We start from the raw sequence: 19211 nt of genomic DNA, 5'->3' as shown, positions 1-19211 counted from the left end.
AACAGCTTCTACAAATGCAGTGTTTGGCAGTGATCCCTTATTTATCGAGCGCATTTGGAAGCATGTTCAGCTGTGCAGCAGGGCCTCCATGTAGTCAGTCCAAATGCTGCGGATTCCCTGAGCTAAGGTCCTGTGTCCCACCTGTGGTCGCCACAGGCCACCTGTTGAGGAGTTTAGAGTAACTGGCCGTTGGTTTGCAAGCTTACAAAAATATTGTTTTAACTTTAAAACTATAATAAACTCTTTCAGCCACACAAAAAATAATAGATCACCCTGTACCCACCCTCCAGATTTAGCACATGTTAAGAGTTAGGGCAACATAAAAATGTATAAGCTGGAGCCAGATGTTTGGCACAGCAGTTAAGACGTTGCTCAGGATACCCACATCCTACACACAAGGGCCTGGGTTTGAGCTCCAGCTCCACTTCCAATTCCAGCTTGCTGCTAATGCACACCCTGGGAGGCAGCAGGTGATTCCAGCTTCCTGCTAATGCATACTCTGGGAACCAGCAAGTGATGGCTCAAGTACCTGGGACCCTGCCCCCAGTCTGGGAAACAGGTTGAGTTCTTAGCTCCTGTTGCAGGCATTTGGAGAATGAACCAATGGATGATAGTCTGTGATAATGATAATTCTTTAAAAAGGATTCATAAGCTAGGACCTAGTGCTGGTGGGAATGAAGGATGCTAGAGTTAGGCTCCCCAGCCTGAAAAGAAGCTGAAGATCCAGAAAAACTCTAACTAGGCACAGAGACGCTAACATCGCAGTTGTGTGGGCCCCCCTGAGTCAGGAGCAAACACCTCTCCTGCTTCAGAAAATCCCAAGGGTTTCCTTTTACAGTAATAGGGCAACAGGTGTTTTGTTGATGACCCCAAATCATCAATGAGAGATTAAGTCTGTTCCACTTGTGTACTGCTGCAGAAGCAAGGCTAGTGTGCAGCTGACTGGAAACCATTTGGGTGAATGTAAGAGGTTTAACATCAGGTTTGACAAATGGTAGATGTTAGCTGTATGGAAGCGTTGACCCTTCCCTGTGTTGTTGCTGGTAGTATTGGGAAGAGTAAAAAGTCTTCGCTGGATGTACATTTGGCTTTGAACTTTCGGCAACATGTTGCTAAAAGTAAGCTTAATGAAGAATAATAAGCAGAAAAGTCTCCAAATTATAAGCCATGTGTTTGCCTAACAGAAACACACCTGAGTTGTCAGATCAAGAAATAAAATTCCAGGAGACCCAGAAGAAGCTCCTGGCTCAGCTCAGCTCAGGTGCTGCGGCCATTTGGGGAATAAACCTGCGGATGGAAGATATCTCTCTCGCTCTTTCTCTGCCTCGGCCTCTCTGTACCTCCACCCTTCTGTAACTCTGCCTTTTGAGTAAACAAATAAATCTTCAAAAACAAACAAACAAAAGAAATAACATTCCAAGTGCCCCAGAGTCCCCCGGTAACCACGCTTACTCCGTTCTGTCACAATCACTGCTCCAGACTTAACCTCAGAGATTCATTTTGATTCTGGAAATTTTTCATGTTCAACTTGGAAAAGGAAAAGCTGTTATGAATTAGTATTCATAACTTGCTTTCCAGCAAACACATCCTGAGCAGTTTCTTTTCATGTGTAGATGTTCAAGTTCACTCAGCTAAGATTCCTTCCTCCCAGCAGGACTTGGGTGATATGATGGTGCTGCTGCTGCTGATAACAATAACAATATTAATTTAAAACATTGAGGTTGAGCCAATCTACTTCTGTGTCTCAGCTTCCTCCTTTGTGCAATGGTAATAGTGTACCTTCCTCACAGAGTTGAGATGAGAAGATGGAAATATAAAGCAATTAGCATGGTGCCTACTACATAGCAAGATCTCAGTGTGTGTGTTTAATAAATTGGGATAACCCAGGAGAGGTCCTTATATATTGCACGTTTCTTAAAGTTTATTTATTTACTTATCTATTTGAAAGGCAGAGCAACAGAAAAAGAGACACAGAGATTTTCTATCAGCTGGTTCACTCCCCAGATGCCCACAATGGCCAGGGCAGGGCCAGGCCAAAGCCAGGAACCAAGAACTCCACATGAGCAGAATGGGCCCAAGCACTTGGACTGTCCTCCTCTGCTTTTCCCAGGCCATCAGCAGGCAACTGGATTGGAAGTGGAGCAGCGGGAACACAAACGACCTCCTGTATGGGATGCCAGTGTCACCGCTGTGGGTAAAGCCACTGTGCCACAATGCCGGCCTCTGTGTTATTTCTTACATCTGAATATGAGCCTACAGTTATCTGAAAATCAGTTACAACAACTTGGATGGAGCTACATACTTTGAGAGTGGGCTGTCTTAGGCTCTGCAGATACATAGGAGAAACATCAAAACACATTAACACCCTCAGAGAAGATGAGATGGGAGTGAGTGAGGCCCTTGGGTTTGAGGCATTACATTAAGTGATTTGAAAAGGTTCTTTGATGGGGCTGGCACTGTGGCACAGCGGGTTAAAGTCCTGGCCTGCAGTGCTGGCATCCCATATGGGCAGCAGTTCTAGTCCAGGCTGCTCCTCTTCTGATCCAGCTCTCTGCTATGGCCTGGGAAAGCAGTAGAAGATGGCCCACGTCTTTGGGCCCCTGCACCCACATAGGAAACCCGGAATAAGCTCCTGGCTCCTGGCTTCGGATCGGCACAACTCTGGCCATTGCGGCCATCTGGGGAGTGAACCAGCGGATGGAAGACCTCTCTCTGTCTCTACCTCTCTCTGTAACTCTGCCTTTCAAATAAATAAAAATAAATCTTTTTTAAAAAAAGAAAAGGTTCTTTGAGGCGGTATGTCGCCTGGCAGGATGAGCTGCTGCCTGTGACGCTGGCACCCCAGTCCTGCCAGTCCTGTCTGCTCCGCTTCAGATCCAGTTCCCTGCTAACGTGCCTTAGAAGGCAGTGGATGACTGTTCAAGTACTTGGGACCCTGCCACCATGTGGGAGACCAGGACGCAGTTTCCAGGTCCTGGCTTTAGCTTGGCCCAGCCATGGCTGTTGGGGTCATTTGAGGAGCGAACCAGAGGACAGATTTCAATTTCTCTCTCCCTCTCTCTCTCTCTCTCTCTGTCACTACCTTTCAAGTAAATACATTTTTTAAAAAAATATATTTGAGTATAGAAATGATAATCCAGAAAGTCTCCATGTCCTCAAAGAAGTATAATCAGTAGCATCTTCAAGATGTCCATATAAGCAGTAAAATCATTGAGCAGCTCCTTCGGGCTGGGAGTAAGTGGAAGGAATGGTGCCCTACGGGGAGGCTGGCAAGGGTTGCAGGAGGAAGGCTGGTGTCTTGTGCGGACAGCTTCAAAAAGGCTGTCTTTGTAGTCTGAAAAAGGGCTAGATAATCCCGTACATTTTTACAATTCTAAGAAGTTTATGTATTCTGATGATAAATGCCTCCGATGGCTTCTTTTTTTTTCCTTGCTGGAATTAAGAAGTGTACAAGACATGCTGCTCATAATCTGGAATCCATCTTCCAAGAAGCTTTTTGTTTTGTTTTGTTTACTTATTTACTTGAAAGGTAGAGGGACAGAGAGAGAAATCTTCCCTCTGCTGTTTCACTGGGCCAGGCCAAGACCAGGAGCCAGGAACTCCATCCGGATCTCCTACGTGGGTGGCAGATGTTCAAGCACTTGAGCTATCTATCACCTGCTGCCTCCCAGGATGCGTTAGCAGGAAGCGGCATCCCAAGCACAGTAGCCAAGACGGAAACCAGGTATTCTAGTATGAGATATGGGCACCCCATGCGGCGTCTCAACCCACTGCAGCACAACGTCTGATCCCCAAGACATATTCCTTAAATGTCTTTGCTCTGCCACACATTTCCAGAAAGTTCGTTTTTCCCTGACAAGGACAAGAAGGAGGGAGGGTAGCAGCAAGAAACTGTCTTCAGAATAAAAATTAATTGCCTACTGATTAAGGCGGTCTTGTAAATATATTCCTTAAAGTTGGACTCCTTTGTAAAATATTTTTTATTGAAATCTAGTCTTCGTGTAGAAAAGTCTGCATATACCTAATGAAATACGTGTCAGGAAGCACCTGTGTCACCAGCACAGGAAGTTGAGCTGCAGTATTAGGAGCCTGTGAAATCCCCTGAGTGTGTGGTGGTTTTTTTTTTTTTTTTTTTTTTTTTTAACAGGCAGAGTTAGACAGTGAGAGAGACAGAGAGAAAGGTCTTCCTTTTTCCATTGGTTCACCTCCCAAGTGGCCACTACCGCCGGCCACAGCGCTGCACAGGTCCGAAGCCAGGAGCCAGGTGTTTCCTCCTGGTCTCCCATGCGGGTGCAGGGCCCAAGCACTTGGGCCATCCTTCACTGCACTCCCGGGCCACAGCAGAGAGCTGGACTGGAAGAGGAGCAACCGGGACAGAATCTGGCGCCCCGACCGGGACTAGAACCCGGTTTGCCGGTGCCACAGGTGGAGGATTAGCTAGTGAGCCGCGGCGCCAGCCGCTGTGTGTTCTGTTGCAGGTGCTATTCCCCTTCCTCACCAGGCAAGCTGCCCTCCAGACTTTCCTAATTACACGGATGAGCCTTGCCTGTGTTTGTGTTCCGTGCACTTGTTAATGTCTGGCTTCTTGGGATGGATAGTATGGGCTGATGTGTACCAGCAGGTGTAGTTCCAGTGGTAGATCATTCATTCTCTTTATTGTGTATTATTCCATGGTGTGAATATATCACAGTTTATTATTCTATTGATGGCATTAATTTGGGGGAGTTTCCAGCTTTTGGCTACTGTAACTGGTGTACTAAAACTCTGGTATGCAGCTAGACTTTTGAGCATATGTCTTTTTGGGCACAGACCCTGGAGTGAGATGGCTACAAAGGGGGAGCTGCTGAGAGGCAAAGTAACCTGGGTAAGGGATAGAAGCAGAGGCCAAAGGAGAGTGTTTCACAAGAGGAGGAGTGGAGTCTTCCCACTGTTCGTTTTCTGCTGGTTTTTTAAAAACACGTGTTCTCCACTGTCCTCTGTCCTCAGCCATCATTGTGTACCGACTGCCATGGACCTGGAAATGCAGCAAGCTCCTGATGAAATCCATCCACGCGGGGCTCAACACCATTGCTGCCATCCTCGCCATCATTGCCCTGGTGGCCGTGTTTGATTACCACAATGTCAGGAACATCCCCAATATGTACAGTCTGCACAGCTGGGTGGGACTGACAGCTGTCATCCTCTACTTCCTGCAGGTCAGTGTCTCAGTGTTCCTTTAAACAAGGGATAAAGGGTAAAACGATTCAGAGAATGTCCACGTTTTCTAAACCTTCTTCACTTTTGTTTCTATGTAACGCTTTGTCTCAGGGTACCAGACGTACAGAATGAGCTTTTTTAAAAAAATTTGTTAGAAAGGCAGAGTTACATAGACAGAGGAAGAGACACAGAGAGAGAATCTTCCAACTGCTCATTCACTCCACAGATAGCCACAAAGCCAGGGCTGGGCCAGGCTGAAGCCAGGAGCCAGAAGCTTCATCTGGGTCTCTCACATGGGTGGCAGGAGCCCGGGCACTTGGGCCATCTTCTACTGCTTTCCAAGGTGCATCAGCAGGGAGCTTGGATTGGAAGTGGAGCATCTGGGGCTCAAACCGGCACCCACATGGGATGTCAGTGTCACAGGCAGGGCCTTTACCCACTGTGCCACAGTGCCGGCTCCTGTCTGTGAGCTTGAATGTGAGCTTCCAAGTGTTGACATACGTCTCTAGGGAAGTTGCATCCCCTGACGTCCTAGACTGATGTTACTTGGGCTTCAGGTTCCATGCACTGAATGAACTCACCGAGGCAAGAGTTGCAGATTTCTCTGTCACATTCTGCCACTTGCTTTTTCTAGGTTTACTTTTATGGGTAAAGAAATTATAACTTTGTGTTAGGTTTTAAAAACACAGGGATTATTTTATTTTCCTCCTGTCTCCCCTTCCCTTATTTATTTATTTGAAAGGCAAAGTTAAGAGAGGCAGAGGCAGAGAGAGAGAGGTGTTCTATCCGATGGTTCACTCTCCAAATGGCTGCAGTGGCTGGAGCTAAGCCGATCTGAAGTCAGGAGCCAGGAGCTTATTCTGGGTCTCCCACCTGGGTGCAGGGCCCCAAGGACTTGGGCCATCTTCCACTGCTTTCCCAGGCCATAAGTGGAGAGCTGAATTGGAAGAGGAGCAGCTGGGACTAGAACCAGCGCCCACGTGGGATACCACGCCTCTGGCAGGGGCTTGGCCTACTACGCTACAGCACCAGCCCCTGAAAGCTGTTTTTAAGTAGTTCGTGTTGCCTTCCCATAGAAGTGACAGAACAGGTTCCCCAGGTGTGCTCAGGGAACTATTCAGCGAGAGAACACTGCCTATGGACATGGAAGGAAACAGAAACGGTTCTGTGCTTGATTGCAGCTCCTTCCTTTTTGTGATTTACAAAGATTGCTGATGCCATATCCTCAGATGCGAAGACACAAGAGCCACAGAAGCCTTGTGCTTCGACTGAGGTGCTTTCCTGTCAGGTTTCTTAGGTTAAACGTTAAAAGGGGAAGCATTTTCCTGTCTGAGGCAAGATGACTGCTCTCCAGCTGGTGGTTTCTGGGGCTTCGCTTGTGGGTGGAGAACCGGAAGCCTTGACTCGCTGGAAGTCACTGGCAGCCGTGGGTCGGTCATGGCCACCCTGCTGTGCTCCTGCCCAGGCCAGGAAAGTGCGTACCATGGAGCAGGAGGAGGCAGGGAGAGGTGCTCAGACAGACCACTCACCTCAGCGCTGCCGGGGTTCAGGGGAGCTGCTTTGTGCAAAATCAGGATGTGGCTGCCAAAAGAAGCCAGTGTCTGGGCTGTTTTGGAAAAACAAGGATGTAAGCAAACAATAAACAGTACAACCACAACAAGCCGGAAGGTCCTCACCCCTGGTTGCATCCCAGGCCAAGAATTCTGTTCCGGTTGTGAGACACAGCCCACGGGGCATTTGCAAAAATAACAACTAAGTCACAACATCACTTTGAGCCTCCTTAGTGTATACACACAATTATATGAGGGCACTTTAAAAGGTTTGTGGAAAATGGAATTAAAGGGTAAGTTTATCTTAGTGCAAACATATTGAAATCCGTGCATGTGAGGGGTCTTCAAAAACTTTATGGAAAATGCCTATTATGAAAAAATTATATGTGGATTTCAAAATCTTTTTTGTAACAAAATCAACTTCTTTTTTAATTCTGTTTTCCCATGAACTTTTCGAATACATTGTCAACTTACAATTTAAATAACAAGAAGCCTGGGAGTTCAACCTAAAGAATATATTCAATTATTATATGTATATAAAAGTTGTGAGTCAAGGCTGATATTGTGTTGTTTTTTTTTTAAGATTTATTTATTTATTTGAAAGAGTTACACACACAGAGAGAAGGAGAGGTAGAGAGAGAGAGAGAGAGAGAGGTCTTCCATCCACTTGTTCACTCCTCAACTGGCCACAACGGCCGGAGCTTGCCAATCCGAAGCTAGGAGCCAGGAGCCTTTTCTGGGTCTCCCACGCGGGCACAGGGGCCCAAGGACCTGGGCCATCTTCCACTGCTTTCCCAGGCCTTGGTAGAGACCTGGAACGGAAGTGGAGCGGGTGGGACTCAAACCAGCGCCCATATTGGATGCTGGCACTGCAGGCTGTGGCCTTACCCACTACGCCACAATGCAGGCCACCGCCTGTAATACCAGCATCCAATATAGATGCCTCTGGTCCAAGCCCTGGCTGCTCCACTTCTGATCCAGCTCCCTTTTAATGCACTTGGGAAAGCAGCATAGGATGGCCAAAGTCATTGGGGCCCTATACCTATGAAGGAGACCCAGAAGAAACTGCTGGCTCATGGGCCCAGGCCTGGCCAGCCCTAGCTATTGCTGGCCATTTTGGGAGTGAACCAGCAGATGGAAGACCTCTGTCTCTCCCTCTTTCTCTATCTAACTCTGCCTTTCTAATAAATAACTCTTAAAAAGTTCTGAGTCAGGGTTAGTGCTGTAACACAGTAGGTTAATCCTCCACCTGTGGCACCAGCATCCCCTATGGGTGCCGGTTCTAGTCCTGGCTGCTCCTCTTCTATGCTCTCTGCTATGGCCTGGGAAGGCAGTAGAAGATGGCCCAAGTCCTTGGGCCCCTGCACCTATGTGGGAGACCTAGAAGAAGCTCCTGGCTCCTAGCTTTGGATTGGTGCAGCTCCAGCTTTTGTGGCCATTTGGGGAGTGAACCAATGATGGAAGACCTTTCTCCCTGTCTCTCCCTCTCACTGTCTGCAACTCTACCTCTCAAATAAATAAATAAATATATTTTAAAAAAAGTTCTTAATGAATTCATTCATTAAGAATCAAAGTTCTTAAAAAAATTCATAATGAATTAGTCCCCATGATTTCACATACAACCTAATTGCTCCCATATCTCTACTACCCACATCTCTACTACCCCAACTGGACCCATGTGGGAGACCTACAAGAAGCTCCTGGCTCCTGGCTTCAGATCTGCCCAGCTCCAGCCGTTGTGGCCATTTGGGGAGTGAACCAGTGGATGGAAGACCTCTCTCTGTCTCTCCCTCTCTCTGGCTGTAACTCTGCCTCTCAAATAGATAAATAAAAATCTGTTAAAAAATTTGTCTGTGATATTTAAGTGCTTACTTCATGTGGAATCCACCTTAGTCTACGTTGCCATGTTGTGACCCAACTTCCTTTGTTTCCTCTGGATAAACTATAAGCACTGTTTCTTGGCTTGTCCTTGCCCTTGTCTTTATCTGCAATGCTGGTTCTGTCGTGTACCTTTTCCTGTGTCCCAGCTGGTACAGTGCAGTAGTACAGTAGAGAGATTGATAAGTGGATATAGATAAGAGGTATAGAATTCAAATGGAGATAAGAATCCATCTGGTTCTTACTTTAGAGAGAATGCTGGCAGGTGTTTGGCACAGAGGGTTGAGCTGCTGCTCGGGACACCTGCATCCCACACCAGAGTGCTTGTCTGAGTCCAGTCTCATCTGCTCCCGATCCAGCTTCCTGCTGCTGCACCTGGGAGGCAGCAAATGATGGCTGCCAGCTACCCACACAGGAAACCAGGATGGAGTTCTAGGCTCCTGGCTTCGGCCCGTTCTGGGCACGTGAGAAGTGAATTAGCACATGGAAGAGCCTGTCACTCTGCCTTTCAAGTAAAATCAGTAAATCAACATTTTTAAAATAAGTAAATGAAGTGCATGCTTCATTTCCCTCCTCTCTGTGAACAAGTTTTGTTTTACTGTTTAAATCATGAATGGATGTAGAATTTTATGGAATGTCTTTTCTGTGTTGATATGCAAATATTTTTCTTCTTTATTCTATTAGTCAATTTTCTCAATAGATTCTAATTTTAAACTTCAGTGAATTGAAAAGATTTTTAATTGCCTCAAGATTCTCTTTTGCTGTATGAAACATCCAGATTCTTATCTCTCATTTCCTTGTGCTAACTGGGCTTCCCAGAAATACCATTTCACAACTTTCTGGCTCTTCGTACTAGGAGGAATTTTGGCTTCCAACTTCTTCCTTGCTCAGATCCAGGGACCAGGTTGGGGTTAAGAACACAGGATTTGCAGCCAGGGAGATCTCACTTTGAATCAGGTTGGTGCATTTTGATAGCTGGTAACCTCGGACAAGTTGCCCAACTTCTCTGGATTTAGTTTGTTCACCTGTAAATTAAAGCTTGTGATCATTCATAACATCATAAGCCTCAAAGCCAAACAAGGCTCCTCCCAGGGCACAGCACAGTGGGATGACTCTTGTTGGTGGGCTACTTTATGATCTGCAGGTGTCATTTTATATTTCCACCATAAGTTATAGGGGCCTTCGTGGTTGACAACATGCATTTTATGCCAGTGAAACTTCACTCCTGGCTTCATTTATTCAACAGAGAGCTGAATACCTGTTGTGTGCCAGTTAGCTTGCCAGGCTGTGGAGGATGCATTGTTCCCAAGACAAACATGGATTCAAAGAGATGTGCTTCCTGCCCGTGTGAAGTCTACAGGGGAGGACGGGTAACTGAGTATTTGTTAGACAGGGTGGTTATGGAGTGTTCTGGGAGAACTCTCACATGGGAAAAGGGATAAAGGAAGTCCCACTGAGACCTGAAGTCACAAGGCAGGTGTTGAAAGGGCAGAGTCTTCTGGGTGGATGCCATAGCGTGTGGGGAAATGTTTGCTTTATCTGAGGCATGGAAAGGAGGCCATGCTATCCAGAGTGCGGTTTGGAGGATGAATTGGAGGGTGCACAGGTATAATAAGCACAGGTGTTTCCAGAGGTTCAGGTAAGAAATGGTGGCGACTTAGAGGAGTAGCAGTAGCGGTTATGCAAGGTAATAGACAAAGATATTTCAGCGGAAGAATTAGTAAGATTTGGGAAGTAAATGATGTGAAGAATGAGCAGACTTGAGCAAGTGGGTGATTGAGAAAGGAAACATGGGGTAGGGGCAGAGGAATGGGCTTGAGGTGTGTCACATGTGACTGAGAAGCAAAGCAAAGAACTGAGAACTGTCCATCAGGGTGAGTGACCTGGAAGTCACTGCCGACCCGGAGGGCGGTGGACTGAAGAGGGAGTGTGCAATGAGGAGTCCACTCCGTCAGGAAGGTTGGTTGGGAGGAGAGCGAGAGGGTGGTAACTGGACAGGGACAGGAGCCAAGGCAGGTATTTGGGGACCTTTTTGTGTTTTTACTTCTGCTTTTCATTGTGAGAAGCATGGGCATGTGAAAATGCTGACAGGGTGGCGCCAGGAAAGAAGAGGTGGTGACTACTACGGGGGAGTGGCGCTCATCTGTCCCCACGTCTTCAGGAAGCGCGTTGTGGGCACGCCGACTCCATTGTGATTGAAGACAGAAAGGAATCGTTGGCTTGGGGTGACTTTTTGGTCTGGTGGCAGGAAATTGAGGCTCTTCTCTGAAGGTGGGAGTAAGGCCATCTGCCAGTACTGGGGAGGCACAGCAGGGAGTCAGGAATTTGAGGCGGGAGAGGATGGAGAGCCAGTGGTAAACCAGGCAGTAGAACGTTTGTTGAGCGGCGTGGACTGCTCATGACCAGCAGCGTCCCAGCCATGAGTGCAGTGATTGAGATTTCTTCCGGTAGCACCAGCAGGCCAAGGAGTCATGGAGATGGCTGAGCTAGGGTTCAGGTGTTGCCAGGTGGATGAAAGGAGAAGACAGTGTAGCGAGGAGATGTAGGGTATGAGCGGGAGGCTTAAAGGCCAGTTTGAGCATCTGTTATTCCCTTTATTAAAAAGCTTTGGAGGGGTTGGCACTGTGGCATTGCAGGTAAAGCCGCTTGCCTGCAGTGTTGGTGTCCCATATGGGCGCCGTTTTGAGTGCCGACTACTCCACTTCTGGTCCAGCTCTCTGCAATGGCCTGGGAAAGCAGCAGAAGATGGCCCAAGTCCTTGGACTCCTGCACCTGTGTGGGAGATCCTGAGGAATCTCCTGGCTCCTCTCTTCAGATCTGCGCAGCTCCAGCCATTGCGGCCATTTGGGGAGTGAAACAGCTGATGGAGGATCTCTCTCTCTCTGCCTCTCCTCTCTGTGTAATTCTGACTTTCAAGTAAATAAATAAATATTTTTTAAAAAAGCTTTGGACATATTCTGTAATATACAAAGTGATTTTTTTGACAGGCAGAGTTAAACAGTGAGAGAGAGAGACAGAGAAAAAGGTCTTCCTTTTCCGTTGGTTCACCCCCGAAATGGCCACTATGGCCGGTGCACTGCACCGATCCGAAGCCAGGAGCCAGGTGCTTCCTCCTGGTCTCCCATGTGGGTGCAGGGCCCAAACACTTGGGCCATCCTCCACAGCCTTCCCGGGCCACAGCAGAGAGCTGGACTGGAAGAGGAGCAACTGGGACAGAATCCGGCGCCCCAAATGGGACTAGAACCCGGGGTGCCGGTGCCGCAGGCAGAGGATTAACCAAGTGAGCCACGGCGCCGGCCTATACAAAGTGATTTTTTTAAAAAAGATTTACTTATTTATTAGAAAGAGCTACAGAGAGAGAGGGAGAGACAAAGAGATCTTCCATCTACTAGTTCACTCCCCAAATGGCCACAAAGGCCAGGGCTGGGCTAGGCCAAAGCCAGGAGCCAGATGCTGCTTCTGAGTCTCCTATGTGGGTGCAGAGGCCCAAGGACTTGGGCTGTCTTCTGCTGCTTTCCCTGGTCATCAGCAGAGAGCTGGATGGAAAGTGGAGCAGCTGGGACTCATGTCAGCACCCATATAGGATGCTGACATTGCATACAGTGGCTTTATCTGCTACACCATAAGGCCAGCCCCTAATTTTTTTTTTTATTTTTTACCTCCAGAAGAAGATGAGCCTTTTATTTTTGCTTATGAAGAATGCAGTTTAGGAATGACTTTGGACATTTTTCAAAAGTATGATCCTGAAGTGGGTGTTTAGTCTTGTGGTTAAGATGCCCACGTCCCATATCACAGTACCTGGGTTCAATTCCTGGCTTTGGCTCCTGACTCTACCTTCCAGGTGCAGGCCCTGGGAGGCAGCAGTAATGGCTGAAGTAATTAAGTTCCTTCCACCCACGTGGAAGACCTGCATTGCGTTTACCACCCCATCTTCAGCCCCAGCCCAGCCCTCGCTGTTGCACACTTTTGAGGAGTGAATCAATGGATGGGAACTCTGTCTCCTCTGTCTCTGTCTCTCAAGTAAATAATAAATGAAGTTTTAAAAAAAATTTAAATATGGTTCCTGGAATAGCAGCATTAGCAGCACTAGGGAAAATAGAAGAACAGGTTCTCAGGTCCCACCCCAGACCTACTGGATCAGAAACTGGGGTGACACTCAGCAGGTGCTGTAACAAGTGTTCCAGGTGATTCAGGTGCACGCTAATGTTTGAGACATTTGACCTAAGAGACAAGGCTATAAATGGCCAAAAGGTCGGACCTTACGACAATAGTAATGAAAATAAGTGCTCGTCCTTGGAACACAGGGAGCTTGTCCGTTTTGTGTTGCATTCCCAGCACTCAGAACAACTCCTGGCATGCACAGAGGTTTCAGAGTGAGTGTTGAATGTAGGAGTGTAGGCGTGTGTAGAACAGGAAGATGAAGGAATGCTAGGAGCAGCTTCAATTACTTCTTTTCTTTAAGATTTTTATTTATTTATTTGAGAGGTAGAGTTACAGACAGTGAGAGGGAGAGAGAGAAAGGTTTTCCTTCCGTTGGTTCACCCCCCAAATGGTCACTACGGCCGGAGCTACGCTGATCCGAAGCCAGGAGCCAGGTGCTTCCTCCTGGTCTCCCATGCAGCTGCAGGGGTCCAAGCACTTGGGCCATCCTCCACTGCCTTCCTGGGCCACAGCGGAGAGCTGGTTTGGAAAAGAAGCAGCCAGGACTAGAACCGGCAGCCATATGGGATGCCAGCGCCGCAGGTGGAGGATTAACCAAGTGCGCCACGGCACCGACCCCCATTTAATTCTAATAATCTGTAATTCACTGGATTGTTCACCAAATCTACCCCTTACCTCCTTGACTCCTGCGAAAATAGTGAACTGCAGCAACTAGCCAGGAAGATGTTCCCTGGTCTCATTAATGGCTTTTGCAACGAAAGCGTTTGCTAGGTTTATAAGTTTGTATACACTGACATTTTTTCAATGTTTATTGTATTTACTTGAGAGGCTGAGACAGACAGGCAGAGGGAGATGGGCAGAGCAATCCTCTCTCCACTTGTTCATTCCTCAGATGACTGTAATGGCCAGCGCTGGGCCAGGCTGAAGCCAGGGGCTGGGAACTCAAGCCAGGTCTCCCCTGTGAAGGCTCAGAATCTTAACTATTTGAACCCTCACCTGCTGCCTCCTCAGCTATGCGTTAGCAGGAAGCCGGAATCAGAAGCAGAGCTGGGACTTGAAAGCAGGCACCCTGAAACGGATGCAGGCACCTGCGCTGGTGTGTTAGCTGCTGTGTCACAGGCTCCCCCTTTCCTCTGTTTAAACTCATCCATTGGTAAAGTGAGACAAACTGGCGTGCTAAAATACATTTGTATCTTTAAAGTAGTAATACTCAACTGCAAAAAGCCCAGGTATTTACGACAGAATTTTAAAAAAAGATTTATTTTTGTGAAAGGCAGAGAGACAAAGACAGAGATCCACAGAGAACTTCTGTCTGCTGGCTCCCTCTTCAGGTGTTATCAACAGCTGAAGTTGGGCCAGACCAAAGCCAGGAAGCTGGAACTCCATCCAAGACATGCATGTGGGTGACAGGAACCCCAGGTCCTTGCGCCATCCTTGCTTCCTCCCAGGGCATGCATAGCAGGAAGCCAGAATCTGGAGCAGAGCCAGGACTCAAAGCTTGGCAGCTATGACATTGATGCAGGTGTCCCAAACAGCATCTGAACTGCTGTGCCACTCACCCAGATATTTAATTTTTTTAAAAAGATTTATTTGATTTATTCAAAAGGCAGAGAGAAGAAGAAGAAGAGACAGAGAGAGAGAGAGAGGGAGAAATCTTTGATCTGTGAGTTAATTCCCCAGATGGCTGCAATGGCCAGGGCTGGGCCAGGCCAAAGCCAGGAGCCAGGAGGTTCTCCCATCTGGGTAGAGGGGCCATCCCTCAATTAGCAGGGAGCTGGATTGGAAGTGGAGCAGCCGGGACATGAACCAGCACCCATGTGGGATGCCAGCATTGCAGGCTTTACCTGCTACACCACAACAGTGGCCCCAGATATTTAATTTTAAATGTTATTAGGTTTGGGGCTAGTGCTTGTAGCACAGCAGGTTAAGCCACTGTGTGGTGCTGGCATCCCATATGGGTGCCAATTCGATTCCTGGCTGCACTACTACTGACCCAGCTCCCTGCTAGTGCACCTGGGGAAGTAGCAGAGGATGGCCCAAGGGTTTGGGCCCCTGCACCCACATGGGAGATTTGGATGAAGCTCCTGGCTTCTGGCTTTAGCCTGGCCCAGCCTCAGTCATTGTGGCCATTTGGGGAATGAACTAGCAAATGGAAGATCTCTGTCTCTGTCTCTTCTCTCCTCTCCCTCTCTCTCTCTCTCTCTCTCTCTCTCTCTCTATATATATATATATATATATATCTGACTTTTAAATAGATAAATAAATCTTAAACAAATGATTTATTTTTTTGAATGTTATTAGGGTTATACTTTCATCTTTAAGCATAACTTTTTGTGAGATTTTATTTGCCTTAGCTCTCCTGAGCACTTCCACTATAGTGGAGAACAGCTTCCTATAGCCAATAGTTCCTGAGTACTAGAGCACTTAGCAAGTCTTTGTAGACCATTGGTGATGGAGGATTCCGCTGCCTTCTCTTTGGGGGATTTTCCAGAATGCAGTTAGCCCATATCTCTAGGAAAATTTGAATGAATCAAAAGCAATGGTCTTCGCCAGCGCTGCGGCTCACTAGGCTAATCCTCCGCCTTGCAGCGCCGGCACAGCGGGTTCTAGTCCCGGTCAGGGCGCCGGATTCTGTCCCGGTTGCCCCTCTTCCAGGCCAGCTCTCTGCTGTGGCCAGGGAGTGCAGTGGAGGATGGCACAAGTGCTTGGGCCCTGCACCCGCATGGAAGACCAGGATAAGTACCTGGCTCCTGCCATCGGATCAGCGTAGTGCGCCAGCGCAGCGCGCCGGCCGCGGCGGCCATTGGAGGGTGAACCAACGGCAAAGGAAGACCTTTCCCTCTGTCTCTCTCTCTCACTGTCCACTCTGCATGTCAAAAAAAAAAAAAAAAGAAAGAAAGAAAAAAAAAGCAATGGTCTTCAAACTTCAACATATGTAAGAATAATGTGGGTGTTCTGTTAAAATGCAGACTCCTAGGCCCTACTGCAGAAATTCTGATTTCGTAGGTCTGGAGGTAGCCCGGGAATTGCTTTAAATACTTGAAGTGTCTCTGCTATGTCTTCTATGAACCACACCTTAGCAATGACTGACTTAGATAAAGGGGCTCATAATTTTTAGTTCACTAGGTTAAAAATTGTCATCTTCACTTGAAATAAGTCTAAGATAGTTAGAAAGGGATGGCATTGTTGTGCAGCGGGCTAAGCTGTCGTCTGTGACACCAGCATCCCATATGAGCTCTGGTTCAAGTCCCAACTGCTCTTCTTCTGATCCAGCTCCCTGCTAATGCACCTGGGAAAGCAGCAGAAGATGGCCCAGGTGCTTGGGTTCCTGCACCCTAATGGAAGACCTGGTTGGAGTTCCAGGCACCTGGCTTCAGCATGGTCCAACTCCAGCCATTGTAGCCATCTAGAGAGTGAACCAGCAAATGGAAGATCTTTGTCTGTCTCTCTGTCCCTCCCTCTCTCTCTATAACTCTTTCAAATAAACAAATCTTTAAAATAATAAAAAGGAAATAATGATTTCTATAAATTTTTATAAATTATAAATGTATTATTTATCGTTTGAAGCACTTTTCATAATTTTTTAAAGATTTATTTATTATTTGAAAGGCAAAGTTACAGAGAGGCAGAGGCAGAGAGAGAGTGAACCATCGACTGGTTCACTCCCCAAATGGCCATAATGGCCAGAGCTTGGCCGATCTGAAGCCAGGAGCCAGAGTGTCCTCCAGGTCTCCCATGCGGATGCAGGAGCCCATGGACTTGGGCCATCTTCTACTGCTTTTCCAGGCCATAACAGAGAGCTGGATTGGAAATGGAGCAGCTGGGACTCGAACTGGTGCCCATATGAGATGCCACCACTGCAGGTGTGGCTTTACCCACTATGCCACGGTGCTAGCCCCTGAAGCACTTTTTAAAAAAGATTTATTTATTTGAGGAGCAGAGAGAGAGAGAGATTGAGAGATTTTCCATCCCCAAATGACTGTAATGACTTGGGCTGGGCCAGGCTGAAGCCAGGAGCCAGGAGCTCCACCTGGGTCTCCCAAGTGAGTGGCCAGGACCCAAGTACTTGGACCATCATCTGTTGCCTCCCAGGAGCATTAGCAGGAATCTAGATCTTACAGGAGCAGCTGGGCCTGGAATCAGTGCTCCCAGTATAACCCATTGCACAAAAAACCAATACCCCTTCCTGCCCCCAAATGATTTCTAATATATGCAGGTGTGTGTGGTATTGAGCAAACAATAAAATGTGTAAATCAGCCTATCAAAGTGCACTAACATTTTTAAAATTATTTATTTGCGAGGCCGAGAGAGTTCCCATGTGTTGGTCATTCCCCAAATGCCTGTAATAGCCTTGGCTGGGCTAGGGCCTAGGACCACAATCTAGGACTTCTGTTACCACTGCCTCCCAGAGGACATTGGCAGGAAGCTGGAGTCAGGAAGCGGAGCTGGGAATTGAACTCAGGTACCGTGATGTGAGACGTGGGGGTTCTAAGCAGCATCTTACTGCTAGGCCAGATGCCTGCTCCTCCCTGTGCGTTTTTTAAACTTCCTGTTCATTACCATTGCTCATTACACATAAGCCGGTTCTAAGTACGCACGAGGGTTCTGTGCCCCACTCTGCCTTGCTCCTCTGGTATCTCCGGTTACTCCTCGGATCTTGGGAAAGTCGCACAGGGAGGCCGCCGCCTTTGTTCCCCTTCTCCTGTCTCTTGGGGCCCTTGTTGGGGTGGGGGCCCTAAGCCAATACCTGAAAGGAGATGTGCCCTTAAACTCAGTAATTCAGTAGCCACTGAGTTTCTTGAAGAGAGAATACTTACTGGGTAGGGGCTGTGAGGGCCACAGCACAGACGGTGAACGTGCAGCAGACTCCAGTTTACACAGCAGTGTGGCTGCCTTCCCCAGAGATGAACCCTACTAGGGATTTGATCATCGAGGAAATGGGGATGGCTTTTCTGCAAAATTCCTTTCTTCCTCAAAAAACAAAGCTGTCGGCTTCTCACGTAGCTTTTTAGGTTGAGCTAACGAAATCGTGCATCCTAATGTATGTGGTTTTAGTGATTTAAGAAATATTTTACTCCCTTTCCTAATTGACAACCTTAGAACATTGTTAAAAAAAAAAAAGTTACTTGAGGCCGACACTGTGGTGTACCGGATAAAGCTGTTGCCTGCAGTGCTGGCATCCATATGGGTGCCGGCTTGAGTCCTGGCTGTTCCACTTCCGATCCAGCTCTCTGCTATGTCCTGAGAAAGCAGTAGAAGATGGTCCAGGTCCTTGGGCCCCTGCACCCACATGGGAGACCCAGAAGAAACTCCTGGCACCTGGCTTTGGATCGGCCCAGCTCTGGCTTTTGCAGCCATCTAGGGAGTGAACCAACAGACCTCTCTGCCTCTCTGTAACTCTGTCCTTCAAATAAATAAAGAAATCTTAAAAAAAAAAAAAAGTACCAAAATGTTCACTCTAGCCTTACTAAAGATGGCGGAGAAAACTAGAAATAGAAGCATCCATGAAGAACTGTATAAATAAATTCTGTCATAGCCTTGAAATAGAATTTCAGCCACTAGAATAATAAACTAGACACTTTTTTGTTTACTTAAAGATTTATATATTTACTTGAAAATCAGAGAAAGTGAGAGAGATATCAAGAGAAATCTTCCAGCCGCTGGTTCACTCCACAAATGACTGTAGCAGCCAGGGCTGGGCCAGGCCAAAGCCAGGAGCCAGGAGTTTCTTCCAGTTCTCCCACGTGGTCTGTCCTCTGCTGCTTTCCCAGGCACATCCACAGGGAGCTGGATCAGAAGTGGAGCAGCTGGGACTCGAACCAGTACCCACATGGAATATTGGCACTGCAGGTGGTGGCTTTACCTTTTACACCACAGTGTGAGCCCCAACAGATGTGTGTGTGTGTGTTTTTTTTTTAAGATGTATTTATTTATTTGAAAGGCAGAGTTACAGAGAGGCAGTGGCAGAGAGAGAGAGAGGTCTTCCTTGGTTCACTCCCCAAGTGGCTGCAATGCCTGGAGCTAAGCCGATTTGAAGCCAGGAGCTTCTTCTGAGTCTCCCATGTGGGTGCAGGGGCCCAAGGACTTGGGCCATCTTATACTGCTTTCTCAGGGCATAGCAGAGAGCTGGATCAGAAGTGGAACAGCCAGGACTCGAACTGGCATCCATATGGGATACCAGCACTGAAGGCGGTGGTTTTACCTGGCACAGTACTGTCCCCAACAGACGTGTTTTGGTTTGAGAATATTTTCAAAAAATACAATATATATTTTAGACCACTATACATAAAAGGTCCCATCTTAAAAGCTGATTATGGCTGGCGCCGCGGCACACTAGGCTAATCCTCCGCCTGCAGCGCTGGTACTCTGGGTTCTAGTCCCGGTTGGGGCGCCAGTTCTGTCCTGGTTGCTCCTCTTCCAGTCCAG

The 19211-nt window shown here is 47.5% G+C and overlaps 1 protein-coding gene across 3 annotated transcripts in view; it reads left to right on the top strand.

Moving 5' to 3' along the window:
- Positions 1–19211, top strand: part of CYBRD1 (cytochrome b reductase 1) — a 34374-nt gene that overhangs the window by 10134 nt on the left and 5029 nt on the right. For 2 of the 3 annotated variants that reach the window (XM_002712282.5, XM_008258726.4), the window contains exon 2: positions 4987–5195. The exons of the other annotated variant lie outside the window; for it this stretch is intronic. In XM_002712282.5, coding sequence (XP_002712328.1) covers positions 4987–5195 — 209 coding nt within the window. The remainder of the gene's footprint in view (positions 1–4986; positions 5196–19211) is intronic. 3 annotated transcript variants of the gene reach the window in all.

Source organism: Oryctolagus cuniculus, chromosome 3, assembly GCF_964237555.1.
Source record: "Oryctolagus cuniculus chromosome 3, mOryCun1.1, whole genome shotgun sequence".
In the NCBI taxonomy this organism is placed as follows: Eukaryota; Metazoa; Chordata; class Mammalia; order Lagomorpha; family Leporidae; genus Oryctolagus; species Oryctolagus cuniculus.
Note: the sequence above shows the minus strand (reverse complement) of the source record. Positions and strands in the feature narration are given on the sequence as shown.